Raw genomic sequence first — 20,564 nt, forward strand, 5'->3', positions numbered from 1 at the left:
TCTTAGTCTGTTTACCATTACCGTCATTTTGCAAAATATTCAGATTCTTATCTTGGTTCTACTTCTAAGTAGATTATCTAATAAAAAATTATTAAATTATTAGATTATTTAGATTATTATTAAATTATTACAGAACTCCGCTTACTTATAAGATAGGTCACCCCTAGGCCTAAGGTAAAAATCATATATAAAATTCTTTGCAGATCCTACTATAAAAGGAAATTTTATGTTACATTGTTATGATTTTTTTCCTTTTTAGCTAATTAACCAATAGAATTTAAGAAAAAAGTAAGGTAAAAACTATTAGTAAAGGGCTAATTTTCTATGGTGACTTTTATTATACACAGGTCAAAAAATGATCTATCTCACACATATCAGGTACCTATATATCGGTGACTAATTAGGTACATATCGGGCATTTTTACATATTAACAACATATCGAATACCCGATTTGTCACATAATGCGCAAATTTCAAATACGGTTAAAAAAATGTAAATTACTAAGTGTCCGATATCCAAACTATTAGTCACCGATCCGTTATCTAATATATATCGGTCACCGATATTTGTACGATCTTTAAAAAAAATTTGTGTGTTTATTTAATATTATCGTAGTGCGGCCAGAGAATACCTAAACTTCAAACCCGTTATCAAAAGCATATACAAATTATTCAAATTACCGCGATTTTCTGAAATCCACTTATTGTAATTAAATTTCTCATGGCAAAAAAATAAATACGTTCCCCTTTTTTTCTTTGTAAACTATTACACTGAATTTGCAAAATGGCGTATAAGGTGTATTGTACTATTACCATATTAGGAATCTTTCCATATAGCCAGGATACCTGAAAAAAAATAAATTTTAAGGAGATATTTTTTTACCCAAATCGTAATAAAATTGTAATACAAACTAATTCCATATAAATGACGAATTTTATTTCTCCAACATCTTTAGTTCGATCGTTACCGATAAGGGTGATTATTGGTATCTTTGATTCGCGATCGACTTCTGATGGAAGTTTGATAACTGGAGGCGATCGATTCGATCATATTGAATTTGGATCCTATCTTTCAATTTAATTAATCTTTAAAGAAATACGTAAGCCAAAATGCCTGCGCTGATCCCTGTCCTTTTGGAGTTTATAGGGTGACAATGAAGATCGGCTATTGCCCAAGTATACTCTTTATTGATTAATTTCTTTGAGAGACATTTTCGTCGATGTGCTTTGTATGATAACAATGTTGCCTCTATAATTCTGGGCTGGATTAGAGGAAAAAGTCCTGATTGCACCTCACCCATTTTGTCGTCAGGCACAGTCTGAAACTTCTGTTTGTAAACTTTTATTTCCATACCAACTGCGTGGGTTTAGGGTATATTTTATTCCCTAACCCTTAGACCTACTTGTTAGGTTAGGTAGGTTGCATTGCACTCTGTAGCCTACCTTTTTAATGAGTTTTATGGCCACGTTTGCTCATTTAAAAATGAATTAAACAGGTTGCTATATCATTAAACACATCGCAGCCATTTGGTGATGAAGCTATAATTGTCTAATAAGGGTTCGCCCTGTCTGGCAATTTATGGTGGATTCAAATGGATCAAATTACAAACAATAATAATTTAGTCAAATGAGAATTCCAGGAAGGAACGAGGATGCTTTGTCTAATTGAAAATATTTTTTTTATTTTATTTTATTTTTTATATTTTTATTTTTATTTTATTTTATTTTTTTATTTTTTATTTTTCTATTTGAGATTATTCATCGTATCCTATGTTCATTCATAAATGGTATTTTCGAATATACTTATCCTTATTATCATAGCGAGTTTTCTTAAAGCGTACCTGTGGCACCTCATCTGACTTGGGAAGTGTCGCTGAATCTAAAGCAAGGTACCCGGTTAATCCTCAACTTTGGGTTATGAGTTATGATTTAAGCATATAGTAATTTAATTTGACTTACATACCAAAAACAAAAATTTGTGTATATTTTCATTTTAATTTTTTTGAAAAAATAATATTATCGTATTTAGCTCATTAATCTAATTTATCGTATGTTAATATAGAAAATTTAATTAATCAGTTTTTGATATCTTATTAAATACCTTATCCGTAATTAAATTGTTACTGTAATAAAGTAATCAGTACCGTAACTTGTTTATTAATAAAAAATAAACTGTAATCTATAGCTTTATCAAACCATGATATTTTAATTTAATCAATCAATTTTTAAAAAAATTAAATGAAAATGGTTGAATTCTGATTTTTATTAAAGTCTGATTAGTATTTTTTACGATAAACCTATTTAGGCAAAAGTGTAATAATTGTAAAATTTATTTTTTTGATTTTTTATTTTTTGATTTAGATTTATTTTTCTTTTTTTTCCTTTTGTTGTTATTTTTGTTATTTACGACGTTATTATCAACATCATCATCGGCACCATTGTTGTCTTGAATAATGCTTTCATCAGTATCATAATCATAAACCGGGATATTTTTGGTTAAACAGTTGAATTTTTCAAGTGCTTCTCTATTCAAACACCAGCTTGGTGCGCCGGCAGGTGGCACAGTAGCTGTTTCTGTTTTGTCTAGAACTCTTTTACATTTTAAGTTTGGTGGTTTTTTCCTTAATAACTCTACCGTTGGATCAATACGATCATGTAATAAACGTTAAAGCTTAAATAAAGAAATTAAACTATAAATTAGTGTTTATACTTTGATAAAAAATAATAAAATATACATACAGCAGGAGATCTCCACCATCTTTCATAAATATATATCGAATTTTTTTTTGTGACTACTTCTTCTTCATCATTTTCATCATCTTCATCATCTTCGTCGGTTTCCTCCTATTCTTCGGAATGGTAGCCTGAATCTTTTAAAATTTGAACTAGATCCTTTTCAGGATATCGGCAAATGTACTTATCTTTGTTTTGTATTAGGTAATTGGCCGCGTTTGTTCTTCTTTTTTTTTCTAACAATGTTAATTATAAAGCACAATATAATTAATTTAAAAAAAAACTAAATTTAATAGCTTCTGTTAATTAAATAATTTACATCCTGCATCCTTGAATTCTTCATTGCTCTTCTTTTGTTACGTTTTATTTGGGCTTCCCCTTGCTTTCTAATATTACTAACGCGATGGCGAGATCGCCAATGTCCATATAACATCTTTAATAAATCACTATTTGAGACTTTATATTTTTTATTTACAAGTTTGTAAAGTGGTGGAAGCAACTTGGTGACTATGTTATCTTTTTGCTCAGCCCATGTGAGCTCATAGTTAATACTGTATACGTCTTTTAGCTCGGAGTCGCTCCAAATAAACACTTCTTTCTGTAAAATAATAGATAAATGTAAATAGGATAAAAGCAGAAATAATATATAAAATAATCAAATACTTGCTTTTATCGTGTTATAAGAACTTTTAGAAAAGGAAGAAGAAGAAGAGGAGAAGGAGGATGATGATGATGATGATTCATCACTAGATGATACATTATCACTATTCATTGTTACGAAGTATAAAATCTTTTTGTTATTTTGTAAAATAAAAAAATCCCGTATAAAGTAGAGATTTCAGAACGCGAGAAAGTTAATTGTGTGCAAATTTATAATAATTTCGGAGATTTCAGGATGCAGATCAAGGCTCAAAGGTAGCAACGTGTTTGCGCAATTCTCACCAGGTAAAAGTAACGCGCTCATAAAATTCTTGTGCAATTCTTTTGTATGATAAGGATTATTAAAAGCTCGTTTCTGAACGTCTTGATTACTAACTATTAAAAGTGATAGAATAAAAAATATATTTTATACATTTTAATAAAAATGAGTAATAAAAAATGTAACTCTGTATCTGAATTAATAAAGAGTAATAAAAAACGTAAAGTTGAAACCTCTGAAACCTTTGTGGCTGATTTAATAAAGCCCAAAAAAAAGTATTTGTATATTTGCAATTGTGCTCGTTGCAAAGGTGCAGAAGTTGATTCTCGCACTCAAGAGAAACATACGTATGATGATAGTTTGTGGGAATCGAGATCAAAAGATTCTAGAAAAAATCAGGAAAATACCATCATGATAAGAAAGAAAAAAACATCATCTGTTAATAATACATATATAAATACAGAAATAACATTGAACATATCAAAAAAGCGAGAAAGAAATAATTACTCCGGTACATCTAGTCCGGATCAGGACTCTTCCCATCCTGGTCCCTCTTTCCAATATATTGAAGAAAATATAACATTATTTTCATTAAAACCTTCATGTTTTCGTATTCCAGCACCTATGGTGCGTCTCACCTATAAACCACAAAAATATCATGTGACTTTAAATTTTTATAAGTCAGGTATTAAGTAATAAAATACAAATTGAAACCGATAAAATAATATAATAGCATAAGCTAAACATTTCTAACGGTTTACTTTTTAAGATTTATTAGAAAAATTTAATTTTATTAAGTTCGAAAGTTCAAGAATAATTTATATGATCTATATGAAAAAAGGAAAATTTCGGACTGAGATCGGGGATATATCATCATGTGAATTTTATAGATCGGAATATATCGTTACAAGATCAGGATATATCCAACCTAATGTTACGCGAATTTCATATGAAAATTACCGATTTCAATTAATTTCTCACACATTAATCAATGACTCGTCCATCAAAGCGAAAATCCAAGGCTAAAGAGCAAGAAAGAAACAACTATGGAACGTTTACAAAAAAATCAAGGATATCTGATGAATTGGATGAATGGGGAGACGAAAATGATAGTGGGTGGGATGATGATGAAGTTAGTTTATTAAACGAAAAAAAAGCTCTTGAGTTGACTTGGTCAGATAACACACACTTGGAACAAAAAAAACGTGGACCATATCTTACCGGAAAAATAAAAAAATCAACATATTTTGACAAGTATGGACCAAGTGGTTCCTTTACAAAAGCTGCAAAAAGAACCATGAAAATTTCAACTTTCATGAATAGAAATCAGACAATTCCGGATGATTTTGTAGAAGTTTTGGATGATTTGGATGAAGAGGAACAGAATCAACTCAATATAGATGAAAGAATCAAAAATCTAAAGACTGAACTTGGAGAACAGCAAAAGATTTTAACAGTAACTGAATATAATAAAAAACGCGCAATATATGAGTATTTAAAGAGATTAGATGAAAATGGAAAGGGGAAGATGAAAGCTAGCAAAGAAGCTGCGCAGTTGATTTTTATAGATTGTGCACCAAACAGAGCAAGATCAATTCAATATTGGGCGAATTTTTGGCTTCAGAATAATCACCTTCCAATGAGTCGTCAAGGGAAACATCAAAAAACAATACGATTAATAGATGATGAGGATATAGCAGTGAAATGTCACACATGGATTCGATCTCAAGGCGGAACAACCACCCCATTGAAGTTTAAGGAATTTGTTGAGCAAAAATTGCTCATTAATTCTGGAATAACGAAAAAGAAAACTATCGCCAAAGCAACTGCAACTCGATGGTTAAATGTACTTGGCTATAGCTTTCAATCACAAAAACAAGGTAAGAATTCGTTAATACAGTATTATACAAAAAAAACAATCACACATTATTTATATTAAGGTACATACTATGATGGTCATGAACGTCCTGATGTTGTTGAATATCGAAAGTTATTTCTGGATAAAATTTATAGTTATGAAAGGTACATGGCTAAGTATGAAGGTGAAACTATGGAACGAATACCACCAATGTTAGAATCTAATAATAAAGAGATAATCCTTGTAACACATGATGAGTGTATATTTTACTCTAATGATGGGAAACGAGGTGTATGGACAAAAACAGGAGAATTGCCATTGCGTAAAAAGGGAAATGGACGTTCGATAATGGTTAGCGAATTTTTGTCAGAAGAATGTGGCCGTCTTAAATTAAATGCACAACAGCATCAAGAAAACTCTTCCATACCTCAAGAAGCGCGCACTTATCTTCAGCCAGGCAAAGATCGAGAAGGATATTGGACAAGTGAACACCTAATCGATCAAGTAAAGACAAAAGCAATCCCTATTTTCAAAACTCTTTTTCCTAATTGTATTGGATTGTTTGCATTTGATAATAGTTCGAACCACGCAGCATTTAGGCATGATGCTCTTGTAGCCAGTAAAATGAACTTAAAACCGGGCGGAAAACAGCCAAAAATGAGGAACACGGTTTTTGGATTAAACAATCAGTACCAATCAATGGTAAACGAAAATGGGGAACCCAAAGGGATGAAACAAGTTTTAATTGAACGTGGCTTATGGAAAAATGGCCTTAATGCCGACTGTCAGTTGTGTAAAGATAAGGTGGATGATATAACACGGATTGATTGTTGTGCACGCCGGATTATTTCATTGCAACCTGATTTTTTGGCACAAAAAAGTGCGTTAGAGGAAGCAATACTAGAAGCTGGGCACTTGTGCATTTTCTACCCAAAGTTCCATTGTGAACTTAACTTTATTGAAAGATATTTTGGGGGGCAGCGAAAAGATATGCTCGCGAAAACTGTGACTATTCGTGGTCAAGCTTGCAACGTGTTGTTCCTGTAGCTTTAGAGTCTGTCGATACGATTATGATAAGAAAATTTGCAAGGAAGGCGTGGCGTTATATGGATTTATATAGAAATGGAATAACAGGTAAATTGGCTGAATATGCAGCCAAAAAGTATAAATCCCACCGTTGTATTCCAGATTATGTTTTAGTTGAGTTAAATAAAGTTGAATAAACTGCGCGATTGCAATTTGTTTTGAAACTCGATTCGTAATCATATGACGAAGTCACATGATATCACGCTAAGTCACGTGAAATCTACGTTTTTGAAATTTCGGACTTTGTGGTTTATAGGTGAGACGCACCATACAATTGATGAAAATAATGATGAAATCAATTATTTTGGTGAGAATTATAATATAGATAATATAAATGAGGGGGAAGAGAATGATGATGTAAATAATATAAATGAGGAAGAGAATGATGATGTGGATGAGGGAGAGAAGAATGATGATGTAAATAATATGGATGGGGAAGAGAATGATGATGTGAATGAAGGAGAGGAGAATGATGATGTAGATAATATGGATGAGGAAGAGAATGATGATGTAGATGAAGGAGAGAAGAATGATGATGTAGAAGATTTTTTCGCATCTCCTAAGATTGACAATGACAATGAAGAAGCATTTATAGTGGAAAGCTTAAGTGATTCTATTAATACTGAGATTATAATATGGCTATTTAAATTTCAACAAAGATTTCGATTGCCTGATATTGCACTTGAATCCTTAATAAAATTTTTTCATATAATTCTTATGCGCTTTGATAAGTTGCAATTTGAAAATTTTTCTACCTCATTATATATGGCAAAAATATGGTTAAACATTTTTCAACCGAAAATGCAATTAGCTGCATGTACCGATTGCCATAAATTGCATAATGTTAAAGATATTATTGCATATAAGGAAGAAGGAAAAGTTGCTATAATGAATTGCCCATATAAAGAGTATCCAAATAATCCAATATCAAGTCGTAATCACCAATGCAATAATCCACTTTCCATTCTCAAAAAAAATAAAAATGCAACAATTGCGGTACCTCGCATGCTTTATCCTAAGCCAAACATTCGTCAGCAATTGAGCATTTTATATCAACGACCAGATTTTGAGAACATGTTAAAATTATCAGGAACTCAAAGAAACGAAAATAATATCTATTCAGATATTTACGATGGTAAGGTATGGAAAAATTTTCCATTTGATGGTAGTACCTTTTTTACAACAGAGACTGCCACAACCCATCTAGGTCTTCTCCTTAATCTTGATTGGTTCCAACCATTCTCCTACACGCAGCATAGTACTGGCGCTATTTATGCGTCTATTTGCAATCTTCCAAGATCAGAAAGGAATAAGCCCGAAAATATTATATATTTGGATTTCTTACCAGGACCAAAAGAGGCAGGGTTGGAACGCATTAATCATTATCTAGCTCCTATTGTAGATGAGTTATTAGAACTTTGGAAGGGGTGGAAAGTACCAAAAACTCACCAATTTTCCAATAGTTTAGAAATAAAAGTTGCGTTAATTGTTGGATCGTCTGATACTCCAGCTACACGAAAGTTATTTGGTCATGGATCTGCAGTAATGAAATGCTATAGGTGTGATAAACGTACCACTTATAGCGAGGAATTTAGAAAAACTCATTACGGAGGAATGCAAGACTATAATGAATGGGTAACAAAGCCTGCAGATCTTTTATTACATAGGCAATATGCTCATGAATGGTTGCAGTGTAACTCAAAGTCCTCCAGAGAAGCACATTTTAAAGTACATGGTATAAGATGGACTGAAGTGCTTCGCCTACCATACATGGATCCTATACGATTTGCTGTAATGGATCCTATGTATTGTCTTTTCCTCGGTGTTGCAAAATGGATAATTAAATCCATTTTTGTAAACCAAAAAAAATTAACTATGGAACAACTTCGTGTAGCATAAAACAGAATGGATAATATTGATTTACCTTCTAACATTGGTAGAATTCCTCCAAAGATTGCAATCGGAAATGATGGGTTTTCTAACTTAACTGCTGATCAATGGAAGACCTTTATTATGATTTATTCTACATCTATATTATGGGATATGCTAGATGATAATGATAGAAAGATCTTAGGGCATTTTGTTCGAGCTTGTAATCTTTTAGTAGCAAGATTTATTACAGATGATGATTTGAAGGAGGCGCAAGAGAGGTTAAAAGATATGGCCTACCTTATAGAATATACATATGGACCAGAATTTATAACAAGCAATATACATCTCGCACTTCATATCTCTGATTGCTGTCGTGATTATGGTCCTATATATAGTTTTTAGCTTTTCCCGTTTGAAAGACTTAATGGATATATAGGTAAATTTACTTCAGTGTTTTTCAATTAACTTTAGTACCTTTATTAAAAAAATTCCTGTTATTTAGGATCATATCCTAATAGTAACCGACAAATAGAACCCGAATTAATGAAAATTGTTCTTAAAAACACTTTGGTGGATTATCACTTATCGTATGAAATGGACATCTGGCCTTCTAGATGAATCTCTCCATCTTCTTGTACCAAAAAAAGCTGTAGGAAGTTTAGCAATCACAGCAGAAAGGGAGGAACTGCAGCATTTTCTATTCATGAGACATAATACGTCTATGATTTCCAAAATATATGGCACTGAACCATTACCTGGCCAAATGCTTAACCCATCATATATCAATGTCGTTATGCCTTTGGAGTTGCGAGGATTTCTATGTGAATGGTATGCAATATTATATGAAAGGGAAAAAGAAGATGTGTTAGGATTTATGGATTTGCATATGAATCAGCATGCAAGACTACAAATTGGTGCCGAAATATTTGGATCTATGATTTCTGGTCGCCATGAAAAAAATGCGAATATATTTGCAAAATGGAAAGCAGCTAATGATGATTCAGTTGACACTTATCCGGGTGAAGTCCAATATTATTTTGAGCATGCCCTAGATTTCCAGAAGGAACGAAAACTCACCTCCTAGCATATGTCAAGTGGTATAAACCTGCACCTTCTTCTAGTATTCGGTTTAAACATAGTTTTATGGAGCCAGAAATATCAAATACCGAATTATGGAAAGCCGAATACTTTCAAGAAGGTTGTGATTCCCTGTTAGCGGTTCATAGGATATTATGTCAAGCTACAAAATTTAGAAATATTATGGTAGGAAAACAAAAATATTTGTCGATTATACCTTTGAATAGAAGATTTAACTTGTAGTATGCCACACCAAATAAAGAAAATGATGACACATTTGATTTCCATTTCAAGGCTTAGTGATAATCGTGTATAATATAAGCAAGAAGATAGTATGTCTCGTGACTTTCATCAAATGAAAAATTATTAATCGCGTATTACATAAGCATAATTTTTGCTTAACGAATTCGTTTAACGCGCTCAACATTAATTCAACATTTGAAAATTAACATTAAATCAATCCGAGATTAGGGTTGGTAAAATAACCGTTAGTTATGAATTTGGTTAATTAACCGGTTAATTAACGGTTAGTTAACGGTTAATTAACCCATAAATAACCTGTATATATAATTTTAAGGAAGTTAAAATAAATTTATAATTTATTAAATATTATAAAATTTTAATATATTTTATTTATTCTTCATCATCTAAATTAATAACATTTGCTTCAAATCCAAATATACTATCATTATCAGAACTATTATTATTATCATCTTCTTTATTTTCATTATCAGAACTATTATTACTATCTTCTTCATTTTCATTAAAATTACTAATCTGTTTCTTTTTTTGTATTTTTACAAGTCTATTACACATTCGAAGATTTCCATAAATATAAACTAATTTTTTAACACGTTCATTTTTCAATCTATTTCGAATTTTATTATGAATAAAACCAAAAGTAGAAAAATTTCTTTCTGCAGCTGCAGGAAGATGTAGGAATTGAGAGAATTTTAATAGCCAGTTGTTGAAGTTTACTAGTTGGCCATGATTGCGAAACCATAAAGATTAATTAATATTAGCAGATTTCCAAATAATTTCATTATCGCTAAGGTGAATTTTTATTACGAAAATTTACCAATTCAGCAAATAATTCTACTGCTTCTTCCTGATTAAATCTTTTATTTACAAATGTTGTAAATTCTACATAACCAATAGATTCAACTTCATCATTTTTACTTTTTTCCAAAAATTGTGGATCTAACATATAAGTTGTTATCATAATAGGATGATAAGTATATTCCCATCGCTTTGCAATAAGTTCTTGAAGTTTATCAGAAAAATTACAATCTATTTGATTAATTTGATTCATTACTTCTTTGAAATATGAATAAACATTTGAAAGAATTGAAATATCTGATTCAAATAACTTTAATGCTGAAACTATTGGTTCCATAATTTTTGTTATTATATCTAAATCTTCCCAAAACTCATCTGATAAAATATGAGCTCTTAAAGTTAAATCCATATTTTGACGAATTCTTATATCCATTAAAGCCTGTTCAAGTGCTGTTCTTGAATTTTGAAGTGATTGAAAACAAGCAAGATGTGTTCCATCTTGTAAGTGCTGGTAAAACCAATGCAATTTCTTTAGAATAATTTTCTTTTTGAATACGTTTCAATTTAGCTGTTGCCTGTACATGTGCCTTAAAATAATTGACCAACTTTTTTGCATTTTCAACAACAGATTTAATTTGATCAATCTTTAAAATATCACTAATTAAAAGATTCATTACATGAGAATTACATCCTAAACAAACAATACTTGGATAACTATCTTCAATAATTCGCCAAGCTGCTTTCATTACACTAGCTGTATCTGTAATAACTGCTGAAAATTTATTAATACCAACAATTTCCATTTGTTTAATAATTTCATCTGCAACCCATTTAGCTGTATGAGATTCTTCGCAGAATAAATAGCATCAAAGAATAATGGTTTTGGAGTACAAATAACAAAATTTTGAACTGATTCTTGATTAATATTAGACCAACCATCTGAAACCATTGTAAGAGATTTAGCTTGTAAAATTTGTTCATTACATTCAGCTTTAACTTCATCAAAAACATCATCAAGTAATTCATCAGCAAGTTTTCTTCGATTAGGTAATTTGAATGCTGGACGTAATTGTTGAAAAAACTGAATAACATAATTATTTTCAAGAAAAGAAAAAGGAACTCCAGCAGCAAATAATGCTTGAGCTAGTAAAATTTCAAGAGTATCTTGTTCTTCTTCACTCATACGATCAACAAAATTCTCAATTGTTGTATTTTTTAAATGCTTTTTTGATGTTTTTACTGTAGGAATAAAAGTAGAAGTAGTAGCATCAGAAGTTTCTAATAGTTCAGGAATTTGTTGTTTCTTTGTTTTTGCACTTTCTGGAGGCTCCAGGACAACTATCATTAAGATGAACTTGCATTCTTTTAGCTGTACCTTGTTCAAAAACTTTAGAACAATAATTACAACGTACAGAAGGATGTGTTTTTTTCTTAGACCTACTACCTTCTTCATTACTTTCTGCTTCAGTAATTATTGTCCAATGTTTCCAAACAGTTCCCTTTTTTTTTACCATGATAATGAACAATAAATTTGCAAAAAAAAAGTGTTTTTTTAAAAAAAATTTATCTTAAAAAAAAGATCATGCAATATGTAGATCATAGATTTAATCAATATTTATATTAATTAATATTTAATTGTGTAACAAAATAATGGATTATCATTTAATCACATGATTTAAATTCTGCATTTTGATTGGCTAATTATAAATAACGGTTAATTAACCATTTTAAATCAATCATAACTAACAAAATTAACGGTTAATTAACCATGGTTAATTAACCGTGGTTAATTAACCCCCATCCCTATCCGAGATGTAAAATTAATAAAATTAATTAATTTTTTTTCGCATTAGTAAGTCGTAATAAATAAATGTTAATTTTTACGTAAGAATAATACCGGGCCTAATTTACAAAATTTTTAATCACTTTTAATGGCTAATTTTTTTTTTGTACGATGGAAAACAATGGAAGATCGACATTTTAATCGCTTTTAATGGACAAGAGACGGAGTTTTACGAATTCTATGTTTTGTGAATTTTATGATATAATATCATGAATCAACGAAATCATTTTGAAATGGTGTTACATTAAAAATTGTACTAATAATTAAAAAATGAAATGATGTAATATCATGATAATTGAATGGCATAATTAGAATTGTTACAAGAACTTTCTCGCATTTTTTTGATAATCAATACTAATTAATAATCAATACATATTTTTTTTATAATCAATACATTTTTTTTTATCAAATATGTTTCCAAATATTCTAAACAATTTTTTAACAAAATTTCAAACAATGTCCTCATCTTCAACTGATTCAACCACCGTCAATGATACCAATACCATCAATGTCAATACTACCTCCATTTTCGACACTATAACTTATTCTTCTGGCCAGATGGAGTGGTCGGATGACCAAATCGCTGCTTTGATTGAGCAGCGGAGGTCAAGAAACTTCAAGTACTATTATCAAATTGCAGGAAGAAGTAGAAAAAATTTCTGGAATTCCGTTGCGAATAAAGTAAATGAGAGGTGTGGGAGCAATTATTCGGGCAAACAGTGCCAAACAAAATTCAATGGATTAGTGACCGGTTATCACGTGAGTTAAATATTAATAAAAATTTGTTGTAATAGTAATTTTAATACTTATTAATACTTATTTAACACTTAATACTTTAGGATCAATTATTAGTGATTGCAAACGATCCGAGAGGGGCAAGAAGCCGTGCTGGTGCCATTTTTTTTGAAGTCATGAATACACAGTTTTGGGAGAAACCAGGTAAGAACTTTTAAATCTAACAACATTACATAATCAACAAAATGATTATATTAAAGAGGTAAATTGTTTTATTTAATATGATTTAATATGTTTCTAGATGATCAGTTTGTACAGGCTTCAATTGGTGTTAATATAACTCAACGCAGACGAAACAGAAGGAATGGTATGTAAAGTATAAAAGTTTAATCAAATTATAAATTTTTATTGATTTTCTTTATTATTTTATAGCACGTGGGAGCCGGAATACTCAAAATACGAATACTCTAAATACAGAAGATCGAAATGGTAAGTACAAAATTTATTAATTTTTTTTTCTTTTTTAGTCGTAAATACAAAATTTATTAATTTCTTTCCTTTTTTAGTCGATAATGATGAATGAGTTTTTTATTTTCATTCACGGAATAATAATTCACATTCCGATATCCTTCAAAGCTATAATAAATACATAAAATAATAGCATGTTTGTAATTATTATATTAAATAAAAAAGTCTTCAAATAATGCTAAACTTAATGATTTGATGCAAGAATCAAATAATACTTAATAATTGATACATGACTACCATCAAAATTTTCAGCGCCGCTAAAAATTAAAGCCTTTTCTATAAGATCCTTAAATGATATCCAATGCTCTTAAAAATTGTTTTCGTTATGCTAATTAATTTATTGGTCCCTTTCAATTACTGATCATCTGGCAGACTGCCATACACCAATTTTTTTTCACACGTGGTTTATCCATAGTGCATAAATAATAGTGCACATTTTCGTGCACAAAAAATTTTATTCCGTGCACAAAAAAATTTGATATGCATCGTATATATATTCGTATTAGATAAACGATATGATAATCTAATTTTTCTTTTTTTTTAAGTGTAATAAGAATGGAAGATATCACAAAATATCTAAATAATTATACTCCTCAAGAGAAAAAAACTGACAAACCAACAAAAAAAAGAAGTCGAAATGATAAAAATACAGAGGTTATTCAAATTAGTGATGTTGAAGATAATGAAATTAATAGTGAAGGAGAATTAAATGAGATTATTTAAGGCGAAAAATAAAAATAAAAAAAAATAAATATTCACGTTTAGAAAAAGATAACCTTAAATGGAATCCATCTTGGCCTTTCAAATATCCATGGTTATATTGTGAAAAAAGAAATGGAAAAGAAGTTATGTTTTGTAAAATATGCAAAAATGCAAATAGTTCTAGTGTGTGGACAACTACTGGTTTGGAGTGGTTAAAGGAAGATTGTATTGAAAGGCATATAAAAGCAATTAATGCAAAAAATTCAGATCAGTTGACAATTAAAGAAGGCTTTATGCAACAAATGAACCATAATCAAGCATTAATTATTTGTTGTATGCGTAATGTATATTATTTAACACAACGTAATATAGCACTTAATAATTATGGATCTCTTTGTGATTTAATTACATATCAAATTAATTATCAATATCAAACTGGGGATGAAAATTTTATCCAAAATCTTCGTCCACCTCTTCTTCAAAATCATTCTGAAATTACAACTTCATCATCTTCAACTAATAATTATGCACTTTATAAAAATGCAGTTCCAGAAAGAGAATTACTTTTTTCTATATTTACTATTGTTGAAGAAAGCGTTGTTGCTGAGGTTAAAGAATCACCATGTTAGAGTTTACTTATTGATGAAAGCAATACAAATGTTATATTTGAAAAAACTATTGCATTAGTTTCGAAACATTTAGTAAATGGTGGACCTATTTTCGTTTTCTTGGATTGACACAAATAACAGATGCATCGGCTGATGGAATTATGAATGTAATAAACCTTTTTATAACTCAAAAAGAACTGGATATAACGAAATTAAGACATTTTGGTAGTGACGGAGCTGCAACCATGACAGGTAATTATTAAATAATAATTAATTAATCAAAAATATATAATTTAATAATATATATATATATATATATTTTATCATTTTACTTAGGCATTCGTAATGGTGTTGCAACTCAACTAAAAAAACTTAATAATTTTATTACATCAACACATTGTGTTGCACATTACTTACACTTAGCTTCAGAAGAAGCTGCAAATGAAACACCATATTTCGCACATTATAAACCTATAATTAAAGGATTTATTCTTATTTTTCTAATTCATATAAGCGAATGTATGAATTAAAAAAAATCAAAGAAGATATGGAAGTTTTTGATTTAACAATTCTTAATGTATGTGATACGCGATAGCTATCATGGTCTAATGTAATTAACAATTTTCACCAAATAATTGAACCCATTCAAAAAGCATTACAACGTGATGTTAATTCATCTAATACGGCTAAATTCTTATTTAACGCAATGTGGATACCGAATTTCTTATTATTACGAAATTTTTTGCTGATATTTTTTTTTATTTTAAAAAAAATTATATTGGTTTTTCAATTTGATTATATTTCTTTATGATCACAACTCGAAATGGCATATGAATCTATAACCGCAAATTTTATTGGATCTGCAGATGTCTTTTACCGAAGTATGGTACCTATTTGCGAAAGTTAATAGATGAGTTAGAATTACACCCTGAAGATTTGCCAGGCTAGTTTATTTTTAACTTATTTATTAAATTAATTACTAATAAATTTTTGCTCAATTATGTTTGTTAATTAGATTTTATTAAACATTATGCTGAAAAAGTTATTACAAATTTGTGAAAAAGATTTCCTAATGAAAATTTATATTATTCTTTACGAATTTTTGATCCTCATGAAGTGCCGCTTGATAAAAATGCATAAAAATGCTTTACAAAAAACTATGTGAAGAAGAGCTTTCGGATCTTATACATTTTTATGGAAAGAAAAAAAGAATTAATAATGATGAGCATTCATTAATTGATGACGAAGAAGTTAAGAAAGAATGGAATTTGGCTAAAAATCTAATTGCGTCATATAGATTTGCCAAAGGATGTAAATTTACTGAATGTTGGTATAAGATCTTTAATACTACTCATTTCCGAAACCAATTCCCTAATCTTATTATTCTTATTGATTTGTCATTAATTATACCTTTTTCTAACACTGTGGTAGAGCGTGTATTTTCTAGGCAAAATTTAATCAAAACAAACTGACATTCGAAACAGAGTGCATATTGATACTCTTAATATGCATTTACATGTTTCTTTAAATGGCCCTCAAAATTTTGAAAATTTCAATTATTTAGCAGCTTACAATCATTGGGCTTCTAAAGATCGGGCAATTTAATAATTATAGTGATTTATTTTTCATTTTTTTGGAACATTTTAGTGTAATTAATTATATTTTATAAATAAAATCTATAATATAATTAGGAATTTAGGATTTAAAAGTTAGGACGTTTTATATTATAAATTAATATAGTGCACATTTTTATGCACAAAAATTTTTAAAAATTGAGTTCGTGACGTGCACAAAAAAAAAAATTATTCTTATGTGCATGTGAGCACATTTTTTTTTCCAGATTTTATACACTGGTTGGAAGGTTGGAAACGTATTTTTTGTAAAATAATTTTTATCTTTTGTATAGGTCACTAAAATCACATGACATTTATGCATGTATATTAATAACCAATTAAAATCGCTTTGATTACATACATGTGATATCTAAAATTAATGCGCGATTTTTTTTGTTTATTTTCAAAAATACACTTTTCTCTTCTTACTTATCTTTTATTAACGCTTTACGGTTCATCTCTTCTTTTCTCTTTTATCCAAGTATACTTCACTTATCTTTTACAATATTAACAATACTTTGGCACTTTAGTGTATATATTTAATATAGTAAGACGTCTTTCATCTACCATATACAAAAGAAAAGAATAAAAAAAAGGAAAAAAATGTACCCCTACCCACATACAAAAAAGAGAAAAGTCTCTTTTAAATAAATAGTGGAACTGTTAAGCAAGGTATGAAAATAGGATATACGCGTATTTTTCATATTTTTCTTTACAATAGTGGTTTGAGTCTTTCTTTGTGGTAAAGTGTGAATATATTTTTCAACTGCCATGTATCTATTGCTTGTTAAATATATTTGCTTTCTTTGTTAGACTGTGGTATTACAATATGAAGTGTGAATATATTTTTCAACTGCCATGTATCTATTGCTTGTTAAATATATTTGCAATTTCTTTTGTAATATTTGCTTTAGCCTGGAGGAAAATGTTATGAAATAGGGCTGGATATTTTATGACATTTTCTGCCTTCCAATTACTTTGTCCGGAAGTAGCCTGACAATTTGTCGTTGTCCGTCAGTTGTAGCAACCAGCATTTTTTTACGATTTTAAGAAACAAAACTTTTTCAAAAATTTAATAAAGAAAGAACTAATTTAAAAATATTATTTTATTATTCTTTACAAAACGCTGGCGCTGGAGTTATTTTTTCTCTCACTTATCAAATCCCAACATGTCCAAAGACTAATCATGTAGTACGCTGTGGTCTGGAACCACCCGAGATTTTTGACTACCTAGGGATGAAGTTGTAGGGTACTTGTACCCGATAGGCTATCTCATACGACAAGTCTCGTTAATCGGGAGGCAAGATGGTTCCTAAGTACCTTCCACATCAAGGCGGACATTTTTTGATACTGTGCGTCAAGATGGTAATCCTATATCTGTGAATTCAAGAAAAAAAACTCTAAATCAAAAGAATTTGAAAGCAACACATATCAAGGTAATCTAAGCATTCTTTTTAAAAAAATTTAATTAAAAATTAATTTGGTTTATATATAGTAAACTCAAGAAAAAGAAGATCTAATCATATATCTTCAGAAGAATATGAGAGTAACGCACATCAAGGTAATTTAAATATTTATTTTTTTTATTTATTAAAGAAAAATAATTAACAAGATCTATTTTCTCTTTAAACAGCAAACTTCAAAAAAAGAGGTGAAATAAATACAAAGGTATATTTTTTACTAATTTTTATTTATATTATACACTTCTTTTCTTTTTTTCTAACCTACTAATGTTTGTTTTTACTAATATATTTTACTACTAAACATACTAATAACATTTTCTATTACTAACCATTTTTTACTAACATTTTTTTAATACTATTCTTTTTCTTTTACGAATACATTATTCATACTAATATCTTTATTACTAAAATACTATTTCTTTCTTTTAAATATTAAACAGATAAAAATAAGCGCTATTTGTAGATAACAGATATCTAATTATTTATATAGCTATATAGAATAATATATTTTTTTGTAATCTTTTTTATTATTAATTAAAAAACAATAAAACTTTTAGTTTAATTGAAAATAATAAAATTTGTGTAATAAAATTTTACTTTAGCCCGAATTAAAATTAAAAATTAATCTGAAATTATAATTTTGCCCAGATTAAATTATAATATTATATGAAAAAATTATCTATCGTATTGTCAGATAAATGTACGATATATATCCTATATTTACCCGATATCTATATAACATGTGTCCGATATTATACTGACCAATATCTATATGATATTTATACGACATGTATAAGATATGTGCCCGATATTATACTACCCGATATATGTGTAATATGTGCACGATATCTATAATATATATCACCGAACTTCTGCATAAACATTACAGATATCAGGTACCCGATATGTGTGTAATTGTTGCATATCGTATACATATCATATACATATCCTACATATATCTGGTACCCGATATGCAACCGATAGCCTCGATTTTGACCTGTGATAAGTAAGCAGAATCTTATTATTACTTAAATTACTAAATGTTTATTAATTTATAATTTCTGATAATCTAATAATCTTTTTATTAGGTAATTTACAGTATATAGAAGATAACAGAATTTTAAAAAGTACAATAATTCTTCTTTTTTTTAAAAAAATTTATAATTTATATAATTTTTTGTCAATTAGTCAATTAGTCTTTTTTAAAAAAATTTTTTTTTTAAAAAAAACATTTGTATATTATTCATTTCACTTTATATAAATTTTACTTATTTAGATATTTCTTGATAATGTTTTTTATATTTAAATTTGAGTAAAATTATATAAATTTTATCAATAAATTAAATTATTTAATCACTTCAAATTAAAATTAGTCTTATATAAAAAAAAAATTAATTTTATATTTATTAAAAATTAATTTAAATTAATTCACTAGAGATGAATTTTACTTTAATTTACATTATAAATTTTATCTTAAATGTATATACAGTCAAACCTTAATATAGTGAACTCTTAATATAGTGAATTTTTCAGATAACTATAATAAATTTCTCTTCGCTATAACTAAAGTTGCTGGAGAAATTAGGGGTTTTAGCAAGTTAGCGAAATGCTAAAATAGCAAAACTTTGCCAAAACTATATGAAAGTCTTATTAAAAAGTTAGCGAAACTCTGGAAAAAAATGAAACCTGACAAAACTTATTATAAATGCCAAAACTGCCAAAACCTTGCCAAAACTATAATAAAACTATAGTAAAATCTTGGAGAAACTAATCATAAAATTTTGGAGAGGTTTAAGCAGGTAACCTTAGCTATAACGAATTAACCAATCAAATCTCTTAAAATCTTTACTATAGCCTTATAGCGAAGTTAAGGTCTGAAACCTAGGGTTCGTTATAACAAGAGCTGACTGTAATATATATAGATTCCAATGAAAAGAATGGTGATTTATTTTTTTGATATTACAAATGCAATTATAGTAAAATGTGAAATTTTTTTTATTTCTGAAAGAAAAATAGAAAATACATATATCAGATATTTCATTATTTAAATAATTATTTTCCATGCCAATAAATATTTAATTTAGTATTATTGTTATGTACTATTTGCACTTTTAACTAATATTCTTTTATTATAATATTTTAATATTTTTTTAACTTTCTCACCATCCAGAAGTTAGATTAAAATAAAATTACTATCATTGGATTTTTTTTGATTATATAGTTTGTTCAAATGATAGCTTTAAAATTTCTGTATAACATCTATCATCTATGTAATGTAATAATTTAAGTATAATAGTGAGTATAATGAATTTTTATATTGCATAAAGAAAATTATTTTTCAAAAGCAATATAAAAGTTTAATAATATAATAAAAGATCATTATTTAAATCTCATAATTGCAAAACTATCTAACAGTTGTAATTTTGTTTCAATATAAGCTTTGATTAATAAGAAAATGAAGTTTAAAC

General features: G+C 28.6%; 4 protein-coding genes across 4 annotated transcripts; 3 read left to right on the plus strand and 1 right to left on the minus strand.

The window, feature by feature from the left end:
• Positions 1-4,643: 4,643 nt before the first annotated feature.
• OCT59_022601 (uncharacterized protein) lies at positions 4,644-6,557 on the plus strand (the record flags this gene model as incomplete). Its single annotated transcript, XM_066144877.1, has 2 exons — positions 4,644-5,532; positions 5,593-6,557. The coding sequence occupies 2 exons, from the start codon at positions 4,644-4,646 to the stop codon at positions 6,555-6,557; spliced, it is 1,854 nt and encodes a 617-aa protein (XP_066006295.1).
• Positions 6,558-10,178: 3,621 nt separating this feature from the next.
• Positions 10,179-11,949, minus strand: OCT59_022602 (uncharacterized protein; the record flags this gene model as incomplete). The annotated part of the gene is made up of 2 exons (XM_066144878.1): positions 10,179-10,328; positions 11,395-11,949. 2 exons carry the CDS (start codon positions 11,947-11,949, stop codon positions 10,179-10,181), a joined length of 705 nt encoding a protein of 234 aa, XP_066006296.1.
• A 2,316-nt stretch (positions 11,950-14,265) lies between these two features.
• OCT59_022603 (uncharacterized protein) lies at positions 14,266-15,550 on the plus strand (the record flags this gene model as incomplete). The annotated part of the gene is made up of 4 exons (XM_066144879.1): positions 14,266-14,404; positions 14,476-15,036; positions 15,162-15,272; positions 15,357-15,550. The coding sequence occupies 4 exons, from the start codon at positions 14,266-14,268 to the stop codon at positions 15,548-15,550; spliced, it is 1,005 nt and encodes a 334-aa protein (XP_066006297.1).
• A 612-nt stretch (positions 15,551-16,162) lies between these two features.
• Positions 16,163-16,492, plus strand: OCT59_022604 (uncharacterized protein; the record flags this gene model as incomplete). The annotated part of the gene is made up of 1 exon (XM_066144880.1): positions 16,163-16,492. One exon carries the CDS (start codon positions 16,163-16,165, stop codon positions 16,490-16,492), a length of 330 nt encoding a protein of 109 aa, XP_066006298.1.
• Positions 16,493-20,564: the final 4,072 nt, after the last annotated feature.

The sequence above is a fragment of the Rhizophagus irregularis genome, chromosome 31 (genome assembly GCF_026210795.1).
Source record: "Rhizophagus irregularis chromosome 31, complete sequence".
NCBI classification, from domain to species: Eukaryota; Fungi; Glomeromycota; class Glomeromycetes; order Glomerales; family Glomeraceae; genus Rhizophagus; species Rhizophagus irregularis.